Consider the following 16,658-nt stretch of genomic DNA (forward strand, 5'->3'; position numbering starts at 1 on the left):
ATACTGTGTTAATGACATGAAATTTTATTCTCTTTTTAAATCATTCTTGTGATTTAAAGAACAGGAGAATGGATTGAGTCAGAGCAAATACATTGAAGCTGAGTCCAAATAATAACAGAATAACAGAGTTGGAAGGGACCTTGAAGGTCTTCTAGTCCAACCCCCTGCTCAAGCAGGAAACCCTATACCATTTCAGACAAATCATATAATATAGAATGTGTATACAGAATACAGAAGTATGTTTAGTTTCTGCATTTTGCCCTGCTGAAATTGGTTTGGTCTGTTACGTGGGGAATGTATCATATGTAAGCTATCCTGGTTCTGCATTACTAAAAGATTCCATCATTATCACTGGATGCATAAATAACTTCAGAATAGAAGGGTGCCTTTTATTAGTTAAAAAAGATGTACAAGCTTCAGCCCTATTTGAACAGGAATTGTGAGCCATCACCTAGCCATGTTCTACTCGTCCCACAGCTGTACTGATGTAATGGATTTTGTTTAATACCACCTTTGAAGAGTGTTCAAAGCCTTCAGCCAATCTGAAACAGAACTGCTAGCTCTGATCATATTTGCTGATATGATCATATGATTCCAGTATTTTGATATTTGCACTGGCTTCCCATCCATTTCTAGAATCATTTCAGTGTGTTGATGATTTTCATCTTCAAAGCTTGAGCCCAGCATATAGAAACAGCTAAAGGTACACTTTTGTGTGTTGTGCCAAGGGTAGTAAACAGAAACCCTTTAATTAAGTTTAAATTAAAGTCAATATTATGCATGTTCACATTAAGATTGGCAGTGTTTGGGTGGCCTGATCAACCGCGGGCATATGCAGTTGTGGGACTGGAGGTTGGCAATCCCAAATCTAAAGGGATGTTTCTTCCTCTTCCTCCTCCTTAACTCTCAAGAATGGGTTAAATATTAGTTGACTGAGCAGATGAATGAAGTTAAAACTGGGAAGATGGCTTAAAATGTATTTGTTAGTTAGTTTATTTTATTAAATATATTTCTATGTCACTTCAATCACAATGACTCATATAGAAAAAAATACAATATAAAATATGTCCAGTGTGAGCCTTCTCGGTTGTGGCCATCAATATTCTTTTCCACCAGTTTAGAATTTAAGTATTTTATGAAATAGCAACTTTTTCCCTTCCCTTCCCTTCCCTGCATAAGGAATTGACAACTAATGTAAAGTTCCTTAAGGCCAAATGACACACAACCTCAAATAATCTATGCTATCTTTGGGAATGTCCTTTTTTGCCCTGTTTAGTTCTGTAATTGCTGTAGGCAAAGCAAAGAAGTGAGTGGCTGTGAATCATAGAGATTTGGAGAAAACAAAGTAATGATTTTTAAGACTTTTGGCTCCTCACTTAGTGCTGGCATACCAGTACTGTTTAGGTCTGGTGAGAAATGCTGCTTTCTTGTAAACATTTAATGCATCTAGGCTGAAGCATTAAAACTTTCTTTTCTATTGAATTGCATGTTGACACATGGAGTGGCTGTTTGCCAAGGCAGAATATAATCTAGGAATGGCAAAGATTGTGAAGAGTGATGCTTAGAGGCAGTAGATTGAATTGGACATCTTACTATAAACCAATGTCATTGTTGCTAATGATGATAATTACAAATAAGGGGACAGTTAAGGAATAACTCGTATAACAATAACTAGGGTATAACCTGTAAAACACAAATATGAAGTGATGAAACTATTGATATGAGATACAAAAATGAAGTCTTTTGACTATTGTATGCTTTGAAAAGAAGCTCAAATTGCAGATGAAATCAGCTCAGTCTGGTGCCTGAAACAGCAGTTGGAAACAATTTTCCAAATTCCTAGGTGGAATGGGATTTCAGTTCCAGATTGGGGAAATGTTAGTATAAATCTAAATTGAGCTATTTGGGATTTCACAGATGTAATTTCTTTCTACGAGTATTGTATCGAGCTACCACACATTCTTGGTTATGATTTTTCCTTAGGAGGCTGACACAGATGAGAACCAGGGAACTTTAAACTTTGAAGAGTTTTCTGTGTTTTATAAGATGATGTCATTACGCCGTGACCTATACCTGCTGCTTTTGAGCTATAGTGATAAGAAAGACCACCTCACTGTTGAGGATTTTACTCAGTTTTTGAAGATAGAACAGAAGGTAAGATGCAAAACAAAAATGATTAACACTCCAAATCATAACAAAATGTCCCCATTTTCTTTTTGCATTCAATTGCTTTTATCTTGACAACATTTATCAAAAACAATTATCTAATACTTGGATCCTTGAAAATATTCACATCTATACTTGTGAACAGTGAGATCACAAAATGTTTATGAATTGAAGCTGCACATGCTTCATTTCTTTCATTTTGAGCACTATTTTATTTTCTATATTTTCTGTAGACACTTATGTAATCTGTAAGGGTCACAACTGGTATCAGTACACATTTCTGGAATGCAAAGATTTTGTCTGAAGCTAGGAGTCTAAAGAATTCAATTATTCAAGAGACCTTTTAGCTGCTGGAACTCATTTTCTTCCCATCAGATGTATATGTTGACAAATCCCTTCTGTTTTTCTGTCTCTTAAGTAGAAAGATACGATTTGATTACTTCACACAGCGAGGTGTTCCCTGAATGAGATTGATTACTAATGTTTTATAGCAAAAGCAACCCGGGTTTGATTATTAGTGATCCTGTGCTTACCAAAAACAGGAGGTTTCTGCTCCTATTGAGCTTTGGATGCAACTCAAACTGTTTATAATACCTCCTCAAACTATCTAGAAATCATGAAAATCAGAATAAGACTTACAAAGCAACTTTTTTTAAAAAAAATCCCATTTATATCCCGCCCTTCTCCGAAGACTCAGGGCGGCTTACAATCTAAAGCACAATGTGCTTAGCAATAGCTTTCATTCTATGTATATGCCTGCTTATTAGGGCTTTCGCCCCCCCCCCAGCAGCATTTTTTCAAAGTCAGCTTATTGCCCCCAACAATCTGGGTCCTCATTTTACCTACCTCGGAAGGATGGAAGGCTGAGTCAACCTTGAGCCTGATGGGATGCGAACCTGCACTAATTGCAGGCAGCTGGTGTTACTTAAGGAAGCATTAGCCCACTGCTCCACCAAGGCTCAACTGCTGCTTTAGAGCCCCTGATGCCATGTATTCATTGTACTATATTCACCTGTCCAAAAGCTTTGCTCACTTGCTTGTCTTCTCTATCATCTGCAATTATGCTGGATATTACTACTGTAAGAATGGCTGTTCTTGGGCAGACTATATGAATACTATGCCAGAAAAAACACTTAGTGTTTTTTGGCACTAGAAGAAGCTCTTTTTAATTTATCTGAGTATTTAAAAAGTTTTTATTGCTGTTTTGTTGTGTATTTATGACTTATACTGGCTTTGATAGATTGATCAGCTTTGGTTGCCACTTCAATGATATCTATTATTGTGTAAGTGGTGTTTTATCTCCACTCTTTTGCCACCTCTTTTGCTTTAAAGAGAACTTATACATTTATTTTATTTATTTTATTAGATTTATATACCGCCCCTCTCCAAGGACTCGGGGTGGTGTACAGGGCAATTAAAACGCTAACAACACACATGCACTAGGTAAATGGTGATAACTTTATTTAGCAGCTGGAATTACCATAGCATACGAGAAGATAATTTGTACTAGATCCACAATATGGATTTAAAGGAGACAACATGTTTTTCTTCTTGTTTATTATTAGTGTCACGTTCATGGTATGGAAGGAGAAAAGCTAAAATATGAGTTTGAAGGGTCCAGGAAGAAAGACTATAGGCTTTGGGTACAGCTCAAGGCCAAAGCCAATATAGACACCTGTTATAAATAATTGGTATTTTGTTTCATTGGTGTGTCAGCTTTGGCTAGTCACCTGTTATTCATTACCAATGCATTTGTCAGCTGTAATATATGCCCAGCTTCTCTATCCCTGTCACTATTCATAGGGCTTATCGCATATATTCATGTGAGACAGTTATATGGTGTCCATTACTTCACTCTAGATCAATGAGTTTGAGAAACACCTGCTGTCCATTCAAAAGATTGCAAACGTGCTCAGCATTATGATTTCCTTTCAGGAGACAAGCTGAGCTTTGAAGTTGAAATGAGTAATAAAACTATATATGAGACACATGGAAAAGCAGTGAACCTAAACGCTTCAGTAACAGAATGTCAGTAGTACATATTGACCAGCACAAGTTAGTTGTATTAGGGTTACTGTATAAAGCCAGTTTTGATGAAGTTCAAGTTTGGATGATGTACTTAATCTTTTTTTTTGCCTGTGTTCTAGACTACCTGCTATTACCAATCACACTGGTAGCTCAGAACCACAAGCAATTGTCTGTATAGATATTGCAGTATAGTATTATTATTTTTGCATGTGTTTAGAAGTTTGCTGATGAACAACATCACCCACCTACACACAAACCTTAAGTTAACATAATCTATGTTGTGACTATGTCACAAGTTGAACTTAGCGTGCTCATACCACTTCATCGGATGTGCTGAATGAACACTGAAAGTGAATTCCGCTGTTGATATTAGACAGGCTGAAAATAAATTCTTTGTTTTTTGCTGAAGAGTAGACTCTGAAAGACATGTATCCTGAAGGACAAAGTTGTTAAATCCAGTGCCGTGAGAGATTATTGTTCCTTAAACAAGCTTCTCTGATTGACTTGGGAAATGAATGAAAACAACTAGAAAACTCGAAACATGTTTTGAGTATATTAAAATTTCTAGCCCAACAGGCTGATTTCATGAGGAATGGAGAAATAACAAGAGTTATTAAATCTGTTGAGTTCTGTTTAAGTGTTTGATAAGAACAACAGTTCAAAAGAAGCCCTTCACTCAAGCTGAAATAATCTGTTGTCATTGATGAAGATTACAATTTCTTGTCATTTTCAGTGATGCTGAAAGATGTCTTCACTTTACTCAAAAGTTATTTTTAAAAACTTAGTAAATTGAAGTTGGATGTCCTATACATTTTATTGAATTTATGAATAATGGAAATTATACTTTGGTGAATGATTATAAATTCGTTTACACAAAGTTTCAAATCGGGAATCAGAAGAATACAATCATTTTCTTTTCTCATAATGCTAAATTGCCCCCCAGTTTGTTAAGTTGAATGTGGTTGCGCTTTCATCTTCAACATTCTGTTGCACTAATGCCAGTTTAATGTTTAATTTTAAACATCAATTTAATTCTTTGGGTCTTCTGAGAATAATAAATTTGAGTTGTATTTCATATTGATTAAATGTTGATTAATGTTGAAAATCAATAGATGTTGATTTTGAAAATGCATAGGGCAATCTATGTTTAGTTATTTATTCAACTCTTCTGGAAAAACCTAAGGAAAACTTGTAATATATATGGAGAAAGGAAGAATTCCATTTAGGTTAAAACTGACCTGATAGATGAGAAGAAGTTTTATTTGGTGCTTATTTCTTGGTCTCTCATTCAGACAGCCACTAGTCTCTGGCTTTACCATTTTATGTTCTGGAGCTGGAACTAAATCTTAGAAATGTGCATAATGAATCCTCCTCATCCATGATTTAATTATGCTCCAGCACTGGACGTTTTTAAGAAGAGTTTGGACAACCATTTGTCTGAAATGATATAGGGCAGGGTACGGGTGGTACGGGTACCACCTGTGGTACATTGGCACCTGGCAGGTGGTACGATCATCCTAGAAAAGTGGTAGCGGGGGAGGGCTGAACCGATGGCAGCACTGCACAAGCCTGAGTGAGAGATGGCTGGAGCTGCAGGGCTGTCAGGGCTCAGCAGAAGTGCCAGGATCAGCACCAGGCTCCAGCTGGAGTTCGGCGCTGATCCTGGTGCTTCTGAGCCCAGAAGAAGCACCGATCAGCTAGACTGTTGCAGCATCTCCAGGGTCTTGTGATTTACATTCAGATACTTGGCAACTGATTCATATTTATGATGGTCACAGTGTCCCAGGGTCATGTGAAGTGACCAAAACCTGTTGCAACCACCCAGCAGACAGGGGGAATAAAACCTAAACATACCCCATCCCACCCCCGCTGCCAATCCTCAACAGAAAGGCTCACAACAATGAAAACCTTGGACAGGAGGAAAAGCGCCGCTGGGCAGGCAGGCAGGTGTCTTGCTCCACTGTGGCTTGGGGGGCACTTTTTCCAGTGCCATTGTAACTTCAGTCACTAAGCAAACTGTTGTAAGTTGAGGACTACCTGTACTTCATCACTTTTTTCCTTTTTTTTTGGTCATCAAGTTTTTGACACCTTGCTAGGCGACTGGTGGTACTCGGATGTTGCCATATCCTAAAAGTGGTACAATGGGTGAAAAGGTTGAAAAGCCCTGGTATAGGGTTTCCTGCCTGAGCATGAAGTTGGGTCAGAAGACCTCCAAGGTCCCTTCTGATTCTGTTATTCTGTTATAGATGAGGGAATTTAAATCATGGATAGGGAATTGGTGGGAATTAGTCTCTCGTTGCTATTTGCCGTACAAGTTTTTCTTTTTTCTTTTGTTCACTTTCTGAATGCATTTTATTGCAATTCGGAATTTTAATTTTGACTTGCTTTATTTTGTATGCTGTCCAAGGAGCCACTGTTATAAAATGGCTTATAAATTGAATGAATTAATAGATAATACTGAGACTGTCTCAAAGGTGCTTTATTTAAATGCAACTCGTCTGTTTTTTCCTTGAGGAAGAAGATGACATCTCGCTTCTCATCCAAGAAACTTCATTGATTCTGTCAGAAGGCCATGGAAGAATTGATCCACCCTGCCAGAACGGATGAAGCTTCTTGGATGAGAAGTGAAATGTCTTCTTCCTCAAGAAAAAAAAAGTCCAGTTCCTTTTTGAAAAAGCACCTTTGAGACAACTATGACCTGGATGACTGAGAATCTCCACAGACAATAATACTGAGAGTTAATATGACTGCTGGACTTAAATAATATTCTATGCAATGATTTCCACATTCGTCATATCATAACATCATAACTTCTCTCTCTATACGTATAAATATAATGTTCCAGAAATTCTGAGTGTTTTCCTTTTCCTTGATAAAGAATTTTATTTTATTCGTAGACATCTCACACTTTGCTGTTTCATCTAAGGCAGGGGTGTCAAACTGCCGGCCCATTGGCCAGACATGTCATCAGGAAACCATGCCCCCCCCATTGCCGGCAATGGTGAAAAAGCTCCGATATGTTGCGCGACATCACATGACGTCGCACGTTTGACATGTCTGATCTAAGAGAATTCAGTTTAGCTTTAATACCTATGTAGTGCTAGTTGTTTATGGAGATTCTCAGTCATCCAGTTCGTGGTTGTTCCAAAAGTGCATTTTTCATGAGGCAACTGGACTTTCTTGTTTTTCTTTCTTTTTTTTATTGAAAAGTTTTACAGTACATTTTATCTTTAACAATCCCCCCCTCCCTCCACCCACCCCTACCTAACCCTCCCTATCCCTCCCCCCCATTCCCCCCTCCCCCCCGACTTCCCAGAGCTAAGTACAAGGTATAAAAACAAAGAACAATCATAAACATCCATATGCTAACAACAATAAACTATTAAGTCTATCGCACTCTAGCTCATATAAAATGACTACAAGCAATACTGATATTACATAAAAAAGAGAAAAGAGAGGAAAAAAAAAGAAAAGAGAAGAAAACTTATTCAAATGCTAAATGAAACTTTTTAGTCCCATATTTATTCTGGATATAATCAATCCACTTTTTCCACTCCATAATATAACGTTCTTGCGAATGATTCTTCAAATGAGCCGAAATCTTTGCAATTTCCACCAGGTCAGAAACTTTAAGAGTCCATTCCTCTATAGTCGGCAGTTCCTCCTTCTTCCAATATTGACCTATTAAGAGTCTTGCTGCTGTAATTAAATTCAACATCAACTTAATGTCCACAACAGTAGCATCTGTAATTATACCCAATAAAAACAATTGCGGACAAAACTTTATCCTTTGCTTGAAGATCTTCTGCATATTCCAACAAATTTTTATCCAGAAAACCTTAACCTTTTTGCAGGTCCACCATATATGAAAATACGTTGCATCTTCGCCACCACATCTCCAACATTTAGGTTGATAGTTCGGATACATACTTGCAAGCTTTTTAGGATCTAAATGCCATCTATAAAACATTTTATAAAAGTTCTCTCTTAGATTTTGGGCTTGCGTAAATTTTACGTTCCTCACCCAGATCTTTTCCCACGTGTCCATTGTAATAACCTCTTGAATATTCTGGGCCCATTTTATCATACAGTCTTTAACAAGTTCTGTTTCTGAGTCAATATCTATCAATGCAAGATAAATCCGTTTGATATGTGCTGGACCCTGGTTTCTAATTTGCTTTATCAAATTTTCATCAGTCATTGAGAAACCAATTTTCTGATCTTCTTTCCACCTGGCATGTAATTGAGTATATTGAAACCAAGTTTGAACGATCTTCTCATCTCGCAAGAGATTGTACGGCTTCAAACACCAGACGTTCCTTTCCAAGCTTAAGATCTCCTTATACGTAGTCACATCATGTTTGAAGCCAACATTTATGTTTTCTATTGCATGTTTCGGGATTGCCCACAACGGCATCTTGTAGTCTAACTTATGTCTATACTTCTTCCAAACTCTCAAAAATGCCTGTCTTAAAATATGCACTTTAAACACATTATCTACCTTCTTATCATACAACAAATATGCATGCCAGCCAAATAACAAGTCGTGGCCCTCAAGATTTAATAATCTCCCTTGTGTCAAATTAATCCAGTCACTTATTCCTGACAACGCAGCAGCTTCATAATATAATTTAAGATTAGGCATTTTAAGACCACCTCTTTCACGAGTATCCTGCATAATCTTAAGTTTAACTCGTGGCCTTTTCCCTGCCCACACAAATTTATTGATACCCCGTTGCCATTCTAACAAATTAGAGTCTTTTTTAAGGACCGGTATCATTTGGGATAGTGATTGCACTCTTAAGTGGGTGGAATCATTGATGCTCTCTGAGCTTGGTTGTTTGCTTGCAGAGATTTTGCTACCAGACTAGGTAATATCCTCAATGTTAGAAAAAAAACAACTGGAGTTTGCTCTCTGTTTATATACATTAACTTTTCCTTTCACTGTTGGTGGGATATTGTTTTCTTCTTAACAGTTCTTTAATTAGGCTGTTGTTTACTGCTTCATCATTTATCTGGTGTTAATCCCTGCTTAGCTGGATGTTTATTGCTAGTGAGCAGGTGTTCTAGTGTTTTGTTTTCTTTTTAGTTTTTTATTGTCTCTTGAATGGTATGCAGATGTTGTGTGTCTGTTGATGACTGATTTGTCTATTTATATCTATGCTGTGTGATAGAGTTATATATAGTTCTTCCCTTTGCTATTATATATACACAAGCGGGAAAATCGGTTGCAGAATTATAGATCTGTGCATTTTGTTTTGCTTATGGGCTTTTTTGTACCATAAATCTTGTGAAAAATGGACAATTTGGACCAAAGAGATGCACTATTTATCTGCAGTATTTAAAACATAGTTGTGATGCTTACAAAAACAAAAACAACAGATACAATTTTCAACTCACTACTGTAAAAGGTCATTGAAAAAATCCTGACAGTTGTAGTTACAGTTGACTGCATACCAAATATGACCAAGGGATTTTAAACAAGAGGTTAGATATGAACTAAACTTTGACATATTGGTCACTTTCTCTAACAATTTTTTTTATCAATTTTGTCTTTGGTGCAGATGAATAATGTGACTACAGAGTATTGTTTAGACATCATAAGAAAATTCGAGGTTTCAGAAGAAAACAAGAACCAGAATGTTCTGGGAATAGAAGGTAATATATTTTAGCATTTTGGTTCCTTTGAATGCTATTTTTCATTGCTGTTATGGAGCAAAGCTTTTAGCAGCACTTTCTTCATTGTGGCTTAATACAACCTTCTGCAATATTGACATTCTCTGGATTCGTTGGATTTCAGCTCCCATCATGCTGATCACCCTTGCTAGCTGGTAATTGCAGATTGCAGACTGTACTTCTAAAACATATGAAGAGTGCTGCCTTGAGAAAGATTACATTAGTATGTCAGTATGTAAATAAGAGATCAGTCTATTAGATTTTAATGAGGTTATGAATAATGCAGAATGTGATGCTGTTATGAGACAGAGTTTGTTTCTTTATTGAAATTTATTTCTAGTCTTATTCTTTAAAACGATACTTTAGATTTAATGAGAAACAAGGAGAGAAAACAATGTAAGTGACTACTAGTTGAAGTAGTATTTAAGCAGAACAAAAAGGGTTATAATTAATTTTCTCTATTTCAAGACTTAACATAAAAAAAATGAACAATGCCAATGTCTGCCAGATGGAGAAAATAGGCTTTAATTTACATAGTATCAGTTCAAATAAAGGTTGTCTTGAGCTCAGCATCTATAGCCTTGCAAAAGTCACTTTATGTCAACCTCCACTTCCTAGCTGTTAAACTGGAATTATAGTATAAAGGTTATTTTACACCGAAAGCTACAAAGCACTCTACAAATTACAAATGCTACAGTATATAATTTTATCTTGTTTAAATAACTGGCCAACAACAACAATGATAGTTGTTCTCAGATTATTTAGTAAATATGCTTAGAAATTATATAGGAAATGTTGATGAATCTAGAAATAGACAACTGGCTCCAATAAGTTGAAGAAACTACTTTGACAGCAGTTCGTATTAAGGGGGTATGTTTGGAGTGAAACATGTTATTACCTGTGTTTTGAAAAGATCCTATCTCAAGTTCAGGTTCTCCCAGCATTTAAATTGATAGACTGGCATATGGATTTAGCAGCGATCAGAAATATTTCCCCCCATGTTTGGAGCTGTAGCATTCCTGTTCGTGTTGGAGGCACCATGTAAGTCACTTCCAGTGACAACACTGTTGCCTGGGAGACACCCTTAGAGGCTCCTTTCAAGGAGCTGGAGCGAATGATGGGAGCTCACCCCACCATGCAGCAATACTCGGGTCTCGAACGCTAACCTCCAACCCAGCGTCCTAACCATGTGAGCCACCATGCTTCAGCTGTAGCATTGAACCTGGGTGGGGGGAATACAGACTAGCTGGTAGTCTTGAATGAGCTTATTGAGAGTGAATGTGAATGATAAAAGTCAGTTGAGCCTTTAGAGAAGCAGACTCAAATAATTCTCAGGAATCATTCTTGAAGAGAAAAGGATGGTCCAAGATAATTATTTTTTGCAGAATCAGGAGAGCTTCCTTTCAGTATTATATGAAGAAATCATAGTAAAAGCCTTATCACTGGGCAACATATTTTGGGATTTATTAGTTACACTGCAATCCAAAAAAATTAACCCCAGTTAGAATACAGTGTACTTTGTGTTGGATTTAAAGGAATGCCATTAACACCAAAATGTCTCAGGCTGACCAGCAGTGGCTGTAGCAAGTCAAAAAATGTTGACATGATGCAGTCTTATCCTTTCCAACTTGCATCACTGCATCTGACATAAGAAAGTAGGTCACAGGTTTACATCCTGATACATATTCCTTCCCATTTCTCCTGCTCCATGCAGCTGACCCTGAAGGGTATTCCTTTTGAACATATTTATAATTCTTTAATTTTCTGTTCATCCATTTTTGCTAAAGGCCAAACACAAACCAAAATTTTCATTGGGTGCACCTGTCATCTGGTTGGAAAATTACTTGGCTACGTAAGGTGCTACCTACCAATTTTAACTTCCTAATTCAAAATGTGGATTATTATAGGTGAAAGAATGTGGATTGACTGCTTGGATAGTATTTAGACTCAGCCCTTTTAAAGATCTCATTAGTACTGTAGTTTCATCTTTTTCTTGCGATAAATTTCAGAAATCTAACATTGTTAAACTCAACATTGTTTTAAGCAGCATTAGAATGCAGTGAAATAAGTTTTTAAAAGATGAAAACTAATTTTAAGGAGGGCAATTGAGTAAGTTACCAGTGTAAGGATGATGATCTGTTTCTGTGCAATGAATTAATGAATGAGTGAAAAAATACATGGATGGATGGATAGATAGATAGATGGAACTAGACAATGTGGGCCATGTTGCCTGAAACTGCATATCAAAATTGACAAAACAAAGTTCTCCAGGGTTTTTGTGAGACTTCTTTTTTTCTTTTCATCACGAGCAGGTAGGTTGGAGAAAACAACCTGAAAAGAAGGTTAATACACAAGCTTAAGCATTTTGGGACCTCCATAGCCTTACTGATTTTTTTCTTTTATTGCTCTGCTTGAGTCTATGTCTTCTTGTATTCTTACTTTCCATTAAAAAAGACCAAAAGCTAAGATTCTATTTAACTAGAATAATTTCTTATATTCGGTTTGAACTGGGAAAACTTTTTTTAACCTATCCAGTCTTTTGTTCTTCTTATATGCCATCTGTGTGAAATTACTGTGTTCATGGTGAGCCAGCTTATATTTCAGTGTTAAGGGACCAGGGAATTGGGGGAAACAAATGTATGTCTATTGTTTTGAAATGTTTAATTTAAAAAAAATATTTCTTTTGAGAGATTCGCTAATCCTTACAGTTGAAGGAGAAATTCCATCCTGTGACTTTTTGCGCAAGGAGGGCTGTCCCTCAATGTTGAAATGAATAGGACATGAATGGGAACAGAAGAGAAGTGAGCGATATTCAGATCTGATGTGGTCTCCCTTTCTATATCTTCCAGCTGTGCTGAAAGGAAACATAATAATAATAATAATAATAATAATAATAATAATAATAATAATAATAATAATAATAATAATAATAATAATAATAATAAAGTTGGAAGGGACCTTGGAGGTCATCCAGTCCAACCCCCTGCTCAGGCAGGAAACCCTATACCATTTCAGACAAATGGCTGTCCAGTCTCTTCTTAAAAACTTCCAGTGTTGGAGCATTCACCACCTCTGGAGGCAGGTTGTTCCACTGGTTAATTGTTCTAACTGTCAGGAAGTTTCTCCTTAGTTCTAGGTTGCTTCTCTCCTTGACTAGTTTCCATCCATTGCTTCTTGTCCTGCTTTCAGGTGCTTTGGAGAATAGCTTGACTCCCTCTTCTTTGTGGCAGCCCCTGAGATATTGGAACACTGCTATCATGTCACCCCTCACCCTTCTCTTCGTTAAACTACACATACATGGCTTTTCTTAAGGTTGTATGGAAACCTTGTGGGTTCTGGAAAAGATAGGTTTGATGAAAGGAGATGTTACCACATTGCTAATGGCGCAGCTGTGTTGCACCATCCTGTCATCACCTCACTGGCTACTTAATTCAGTTGCATTATATTTCTGATCTTGAATGACTAAGAAAGGACCCAGTAAAAGGGATAACTCCTTTAAGGAACCACCGACAGCTACAGAGAGCATGCCCACTCTGGATCCAAAGTATTTCTGCCTGCTTTGGATCTATTGCTTGCTTTTAGAATGGAACAACCAATGTATGCATCATGTCAATAATCATAATGTACGACACTTGCCACAATTCTGCTGTGTTTTCTAAATCCTTGAAATGCTGTCAAATAAATTCCAATTGTAAAATAGCTATTGCTTTTGCTTGGTAAGGTTCAGATCTAAACAGACCATAGACAAAATAACGAAAGCATTTCAGCATTGAATATGCTTTGGATGAATTTGGATGTGTATCTAAAATCACAGTTTTGGCTTACTGATGGAATGGAAGTGATTAGTGACATTATTATTATGCCTAAAAATGTATGAAGCATTAAAGCAAGTTATGTGTTATCTCAACAGTAACTATTTGAGGAATGTTAGAATGACATTTGAAAATAATGATTCTTGACCAGTTTCTATTTTATGTTGTTACTCCTTCACGGATGCCCTAAATTTATGTGCTTAATTTATAACTTTTCCATATTTGCTATTTTCTCTAACTTTACAGGCTTTACCAATTTTATGTGCAGTCCAGCTTGTGATGTGTTTAATCCACTGCACAGTGAGGTACATCAGGATATGGAGCAACCTCTTTGCAACTATTTTATTGCTTCTTCCCACAACACATATCTAACTGGAGACCAGCTTCTGTCTCAGTCTAAAATAGAAATGTATGCCCGAGTCTTACAAGATGGCTGCCGATGTCTTGAAGGTGTATTCTTTATTTCACTTGGTGGTCTATTGCTGTGGAGTTTCCACTTTTACTCTGAATATGTAACATTCGATACTTCCAGACTGGAATTCAATATATGTAATACACGTTTACTTACTCTGTTCAAAAGTATGCAAAATATTTAATGGAGAATATTACCAAATACTGGTAATTTATGCTTCTGTATAAATAAATATTTGAAAATGATATTTATTTCATCAGAGTATAAGGTGACTGAAGGCAAAAACATCCCTGTCTTTTTCAAAACAGTTTATATTGAGGCTACTGAAACAGAATACTATATTTATCCAAATTTACTGAAATAATGTCATATTCTTAGATGAAGGTGCATTCCCTTCACAAAGAAAAAAGGCAGGAGCAAAATAGATATCTCTAATTTTATATCTCATACCCATATGGCACTATAATTATTTGGGAAACACTTGGTTATATTTCTGAAAACGGTTTGAAAAAACCTCAATGTCATAGAATTGAATTCACTTACATAACATCTATCTGGAAATATCACTAAACTGATGCTGGCTTATAGTCATATGCACATCATAAGTGATATACTTCAATCTACTACAAGTAATTATGTCTACCACTGAGGAATAACTGAGATCTGAGAGTCAGTTTAGGTCTGAAGGAAGGTCTGACATGAACAGGTTTGGAAAGTAGTTAATGGTTGTTACAGGAGCTGTTGATACAGTTCTACAGAGGAATTATTGAATCTGTCACTTATACTTCTATAAACATCTGGTTTGATACAGCAACTAAACAGGAGGTGTTTAGACTCCAATGGATAGTTAGGACTGCAGAAAAAACAATTGCAACCAGCCTGCCTTCCGTAGAAGACCTGTATTTTGTGTGGGTCAAAAGGAGAGCTGAGAAAATAACTACATATCCCTCACAACCTGGAAATAAACTGTTTCAAATTCTCCCCTCGGGACATCAGTATAGGGCAGGGGTCAGCAACCTGAAACAGCAAAAGAGCCACTCGGAACCGGTTCCGTCACACAAAAAAGTGGGAGCCGCAAAATGTGCATGCTCCTGCGTGCACGCACGCACATGCGCAGAACAATGCAAAATGTGCACCAGCCCTGCCCCCGTCCACCTCTAGTATGGACGGCTCTGCCGTCCTGACTTTTCCTCCCTCAGAAAAAACTGCTCTCCCCACACCCTGCGCTCTCTCTCTCTCTGGGACTTTTTTCCCCGCCTTTTGTGAAGCTTCGGGATCAGCTCCTGCCCTGGATCACTTGCACTGCACTGATCCTCAGCAGCCCCGATGCCCATGCCGCATCCTGAGCTGCGTGCATCTGTCACCGCCCGGTGCCGCCAGCTTACCGGGGGAGGGGGGGGACTCGCAGGCTGAGATGACTGCAGAGGGCTGCGTAAAGAGGAGGAAGGAAACCTTCTTTCAGAAGATCCCGCCCAGCCCCACCTCGGAGGCATCAGGTCCTTCCCTGGCCGAAGGAAGCCTCGTGAGCGTCTCCCGTAGCGCAGCTCCCCCGAGCCGGGAGGCACCTGTGCGGCAGTGGTGGCAGGTCTCCCTGGTGATGGGCGCTGGGTCGTGGTGCTGCCTTCAGCCCGGGCGCTGCTGGAGCCACCCGTGCACCCTGCCCCTCCCCCCGGGGCCTCCAAACCTCCGCCGCCCCGTTTGGAGAGGCCTCCAAACCTCCGCCGCCCTGAAACAAACACGGACAAAGGCAGCAGGTCTCCAAACCTCCTCCGCCCCGTTTGCAGGGTGGTTTGGAGATCTGCCGGCTTCCTCAAACATGGACGAAGCCGGCAGCCCTGCAAACGGGGCGGAGGAGGTTTGGAGAGCTGCGTGCGCAGGTTTCCAAACCGCCACTGCCCGTTCGGAGATCTGCCGGCTTCCTCAAACATGGACGAAGCCAGAAGCCCTGCAAACAGGGTGGAGGAGGTTTGGAGAGCTGCCCGCGCAGCTCTCCAAACCGCTGCCGCCCGTTTGGAGATCTGCCGGCTTCCTCAAACATGGACAAAGCCAGCAGCCCTGCAAATGGGGCAGAGAAGGTTTGGAGAGCTGCGCTCAAAGCTCTCCAAACCGCCACCACCCCGTTTGGAGAGCTGCTGCCTTTGTTCACGTTTCTTTCGGCCCCAAAAGGCACCAGCTCTCCAAATCTCCGCCGCCCCATTCTTTCAATGGGACTTTTTTCCAGAACAGTGGAGGAGGACTGGGAGCCACATGAGATGGCTTAAAGAGCCGCATGCGGCTCCAGAGCCGTGGGTTGCAGACCCGTGGTATAGGGCATTACATGCCAAAACAACTAGACAAAGGGATAGTTTTTTTCCCTTAAGCCATCACTCTGCTGAACACCTAGTGCTATCTTATTTCTAAGTATATTCACCCATGTTACATGGCTGTTGCATCATTATCCTTCTCATCTTCTCTACTACCCCCTTTTATTGGTATCATTATTATGATTATTATTACTCTGTTGCTTTGCATGTACACTGATAACTTTTACACCAGAGATAAAATTCCAAATAAAGTATACCCTA

The 16,658-nt window shown here is 38.6% G+C and overlaps 1 protein-coding gene across 1 annotated transcript in view; it reads left to right on the forward strand.

Moving 5' to 3' along the window:
- Positions 1-16,658, forward strand: part of PLCH1 (phospholipase C eta 1) — a gene marked incomplete at its 3' end in the record, with an annotated part of 129,471 nt that overhangs the window by 61,994 nt on the left and 50,819 nt on the right. The window contains exons 6-8 of the mRNA XM_081329596.1: positions 1,984-2,154; positions 9,759-9,852; positions 13,929-14,132. Of these exons, the coding sequence (XP_081185722.1) occupies positions 1,984-2,154; positions 9,759-9,852; positions 13,929-14,132 (469 nt within the window). The remainder of the gene's footprint in view (positions 1-1,983; positions 2,155-9,758; positions 9,853-13,928; positions 14,133-16,658) is intronic.

Source organism: Vipera berus (assembly GCF_964194415.1).
Source record: "Vipera berus genome assembly, chromosome: 5".
NCBI lineage: Eukaryota > Metazoa > Chordata > Lepidosauria > Squamata > Viperidae > Vipera > Vipera berus.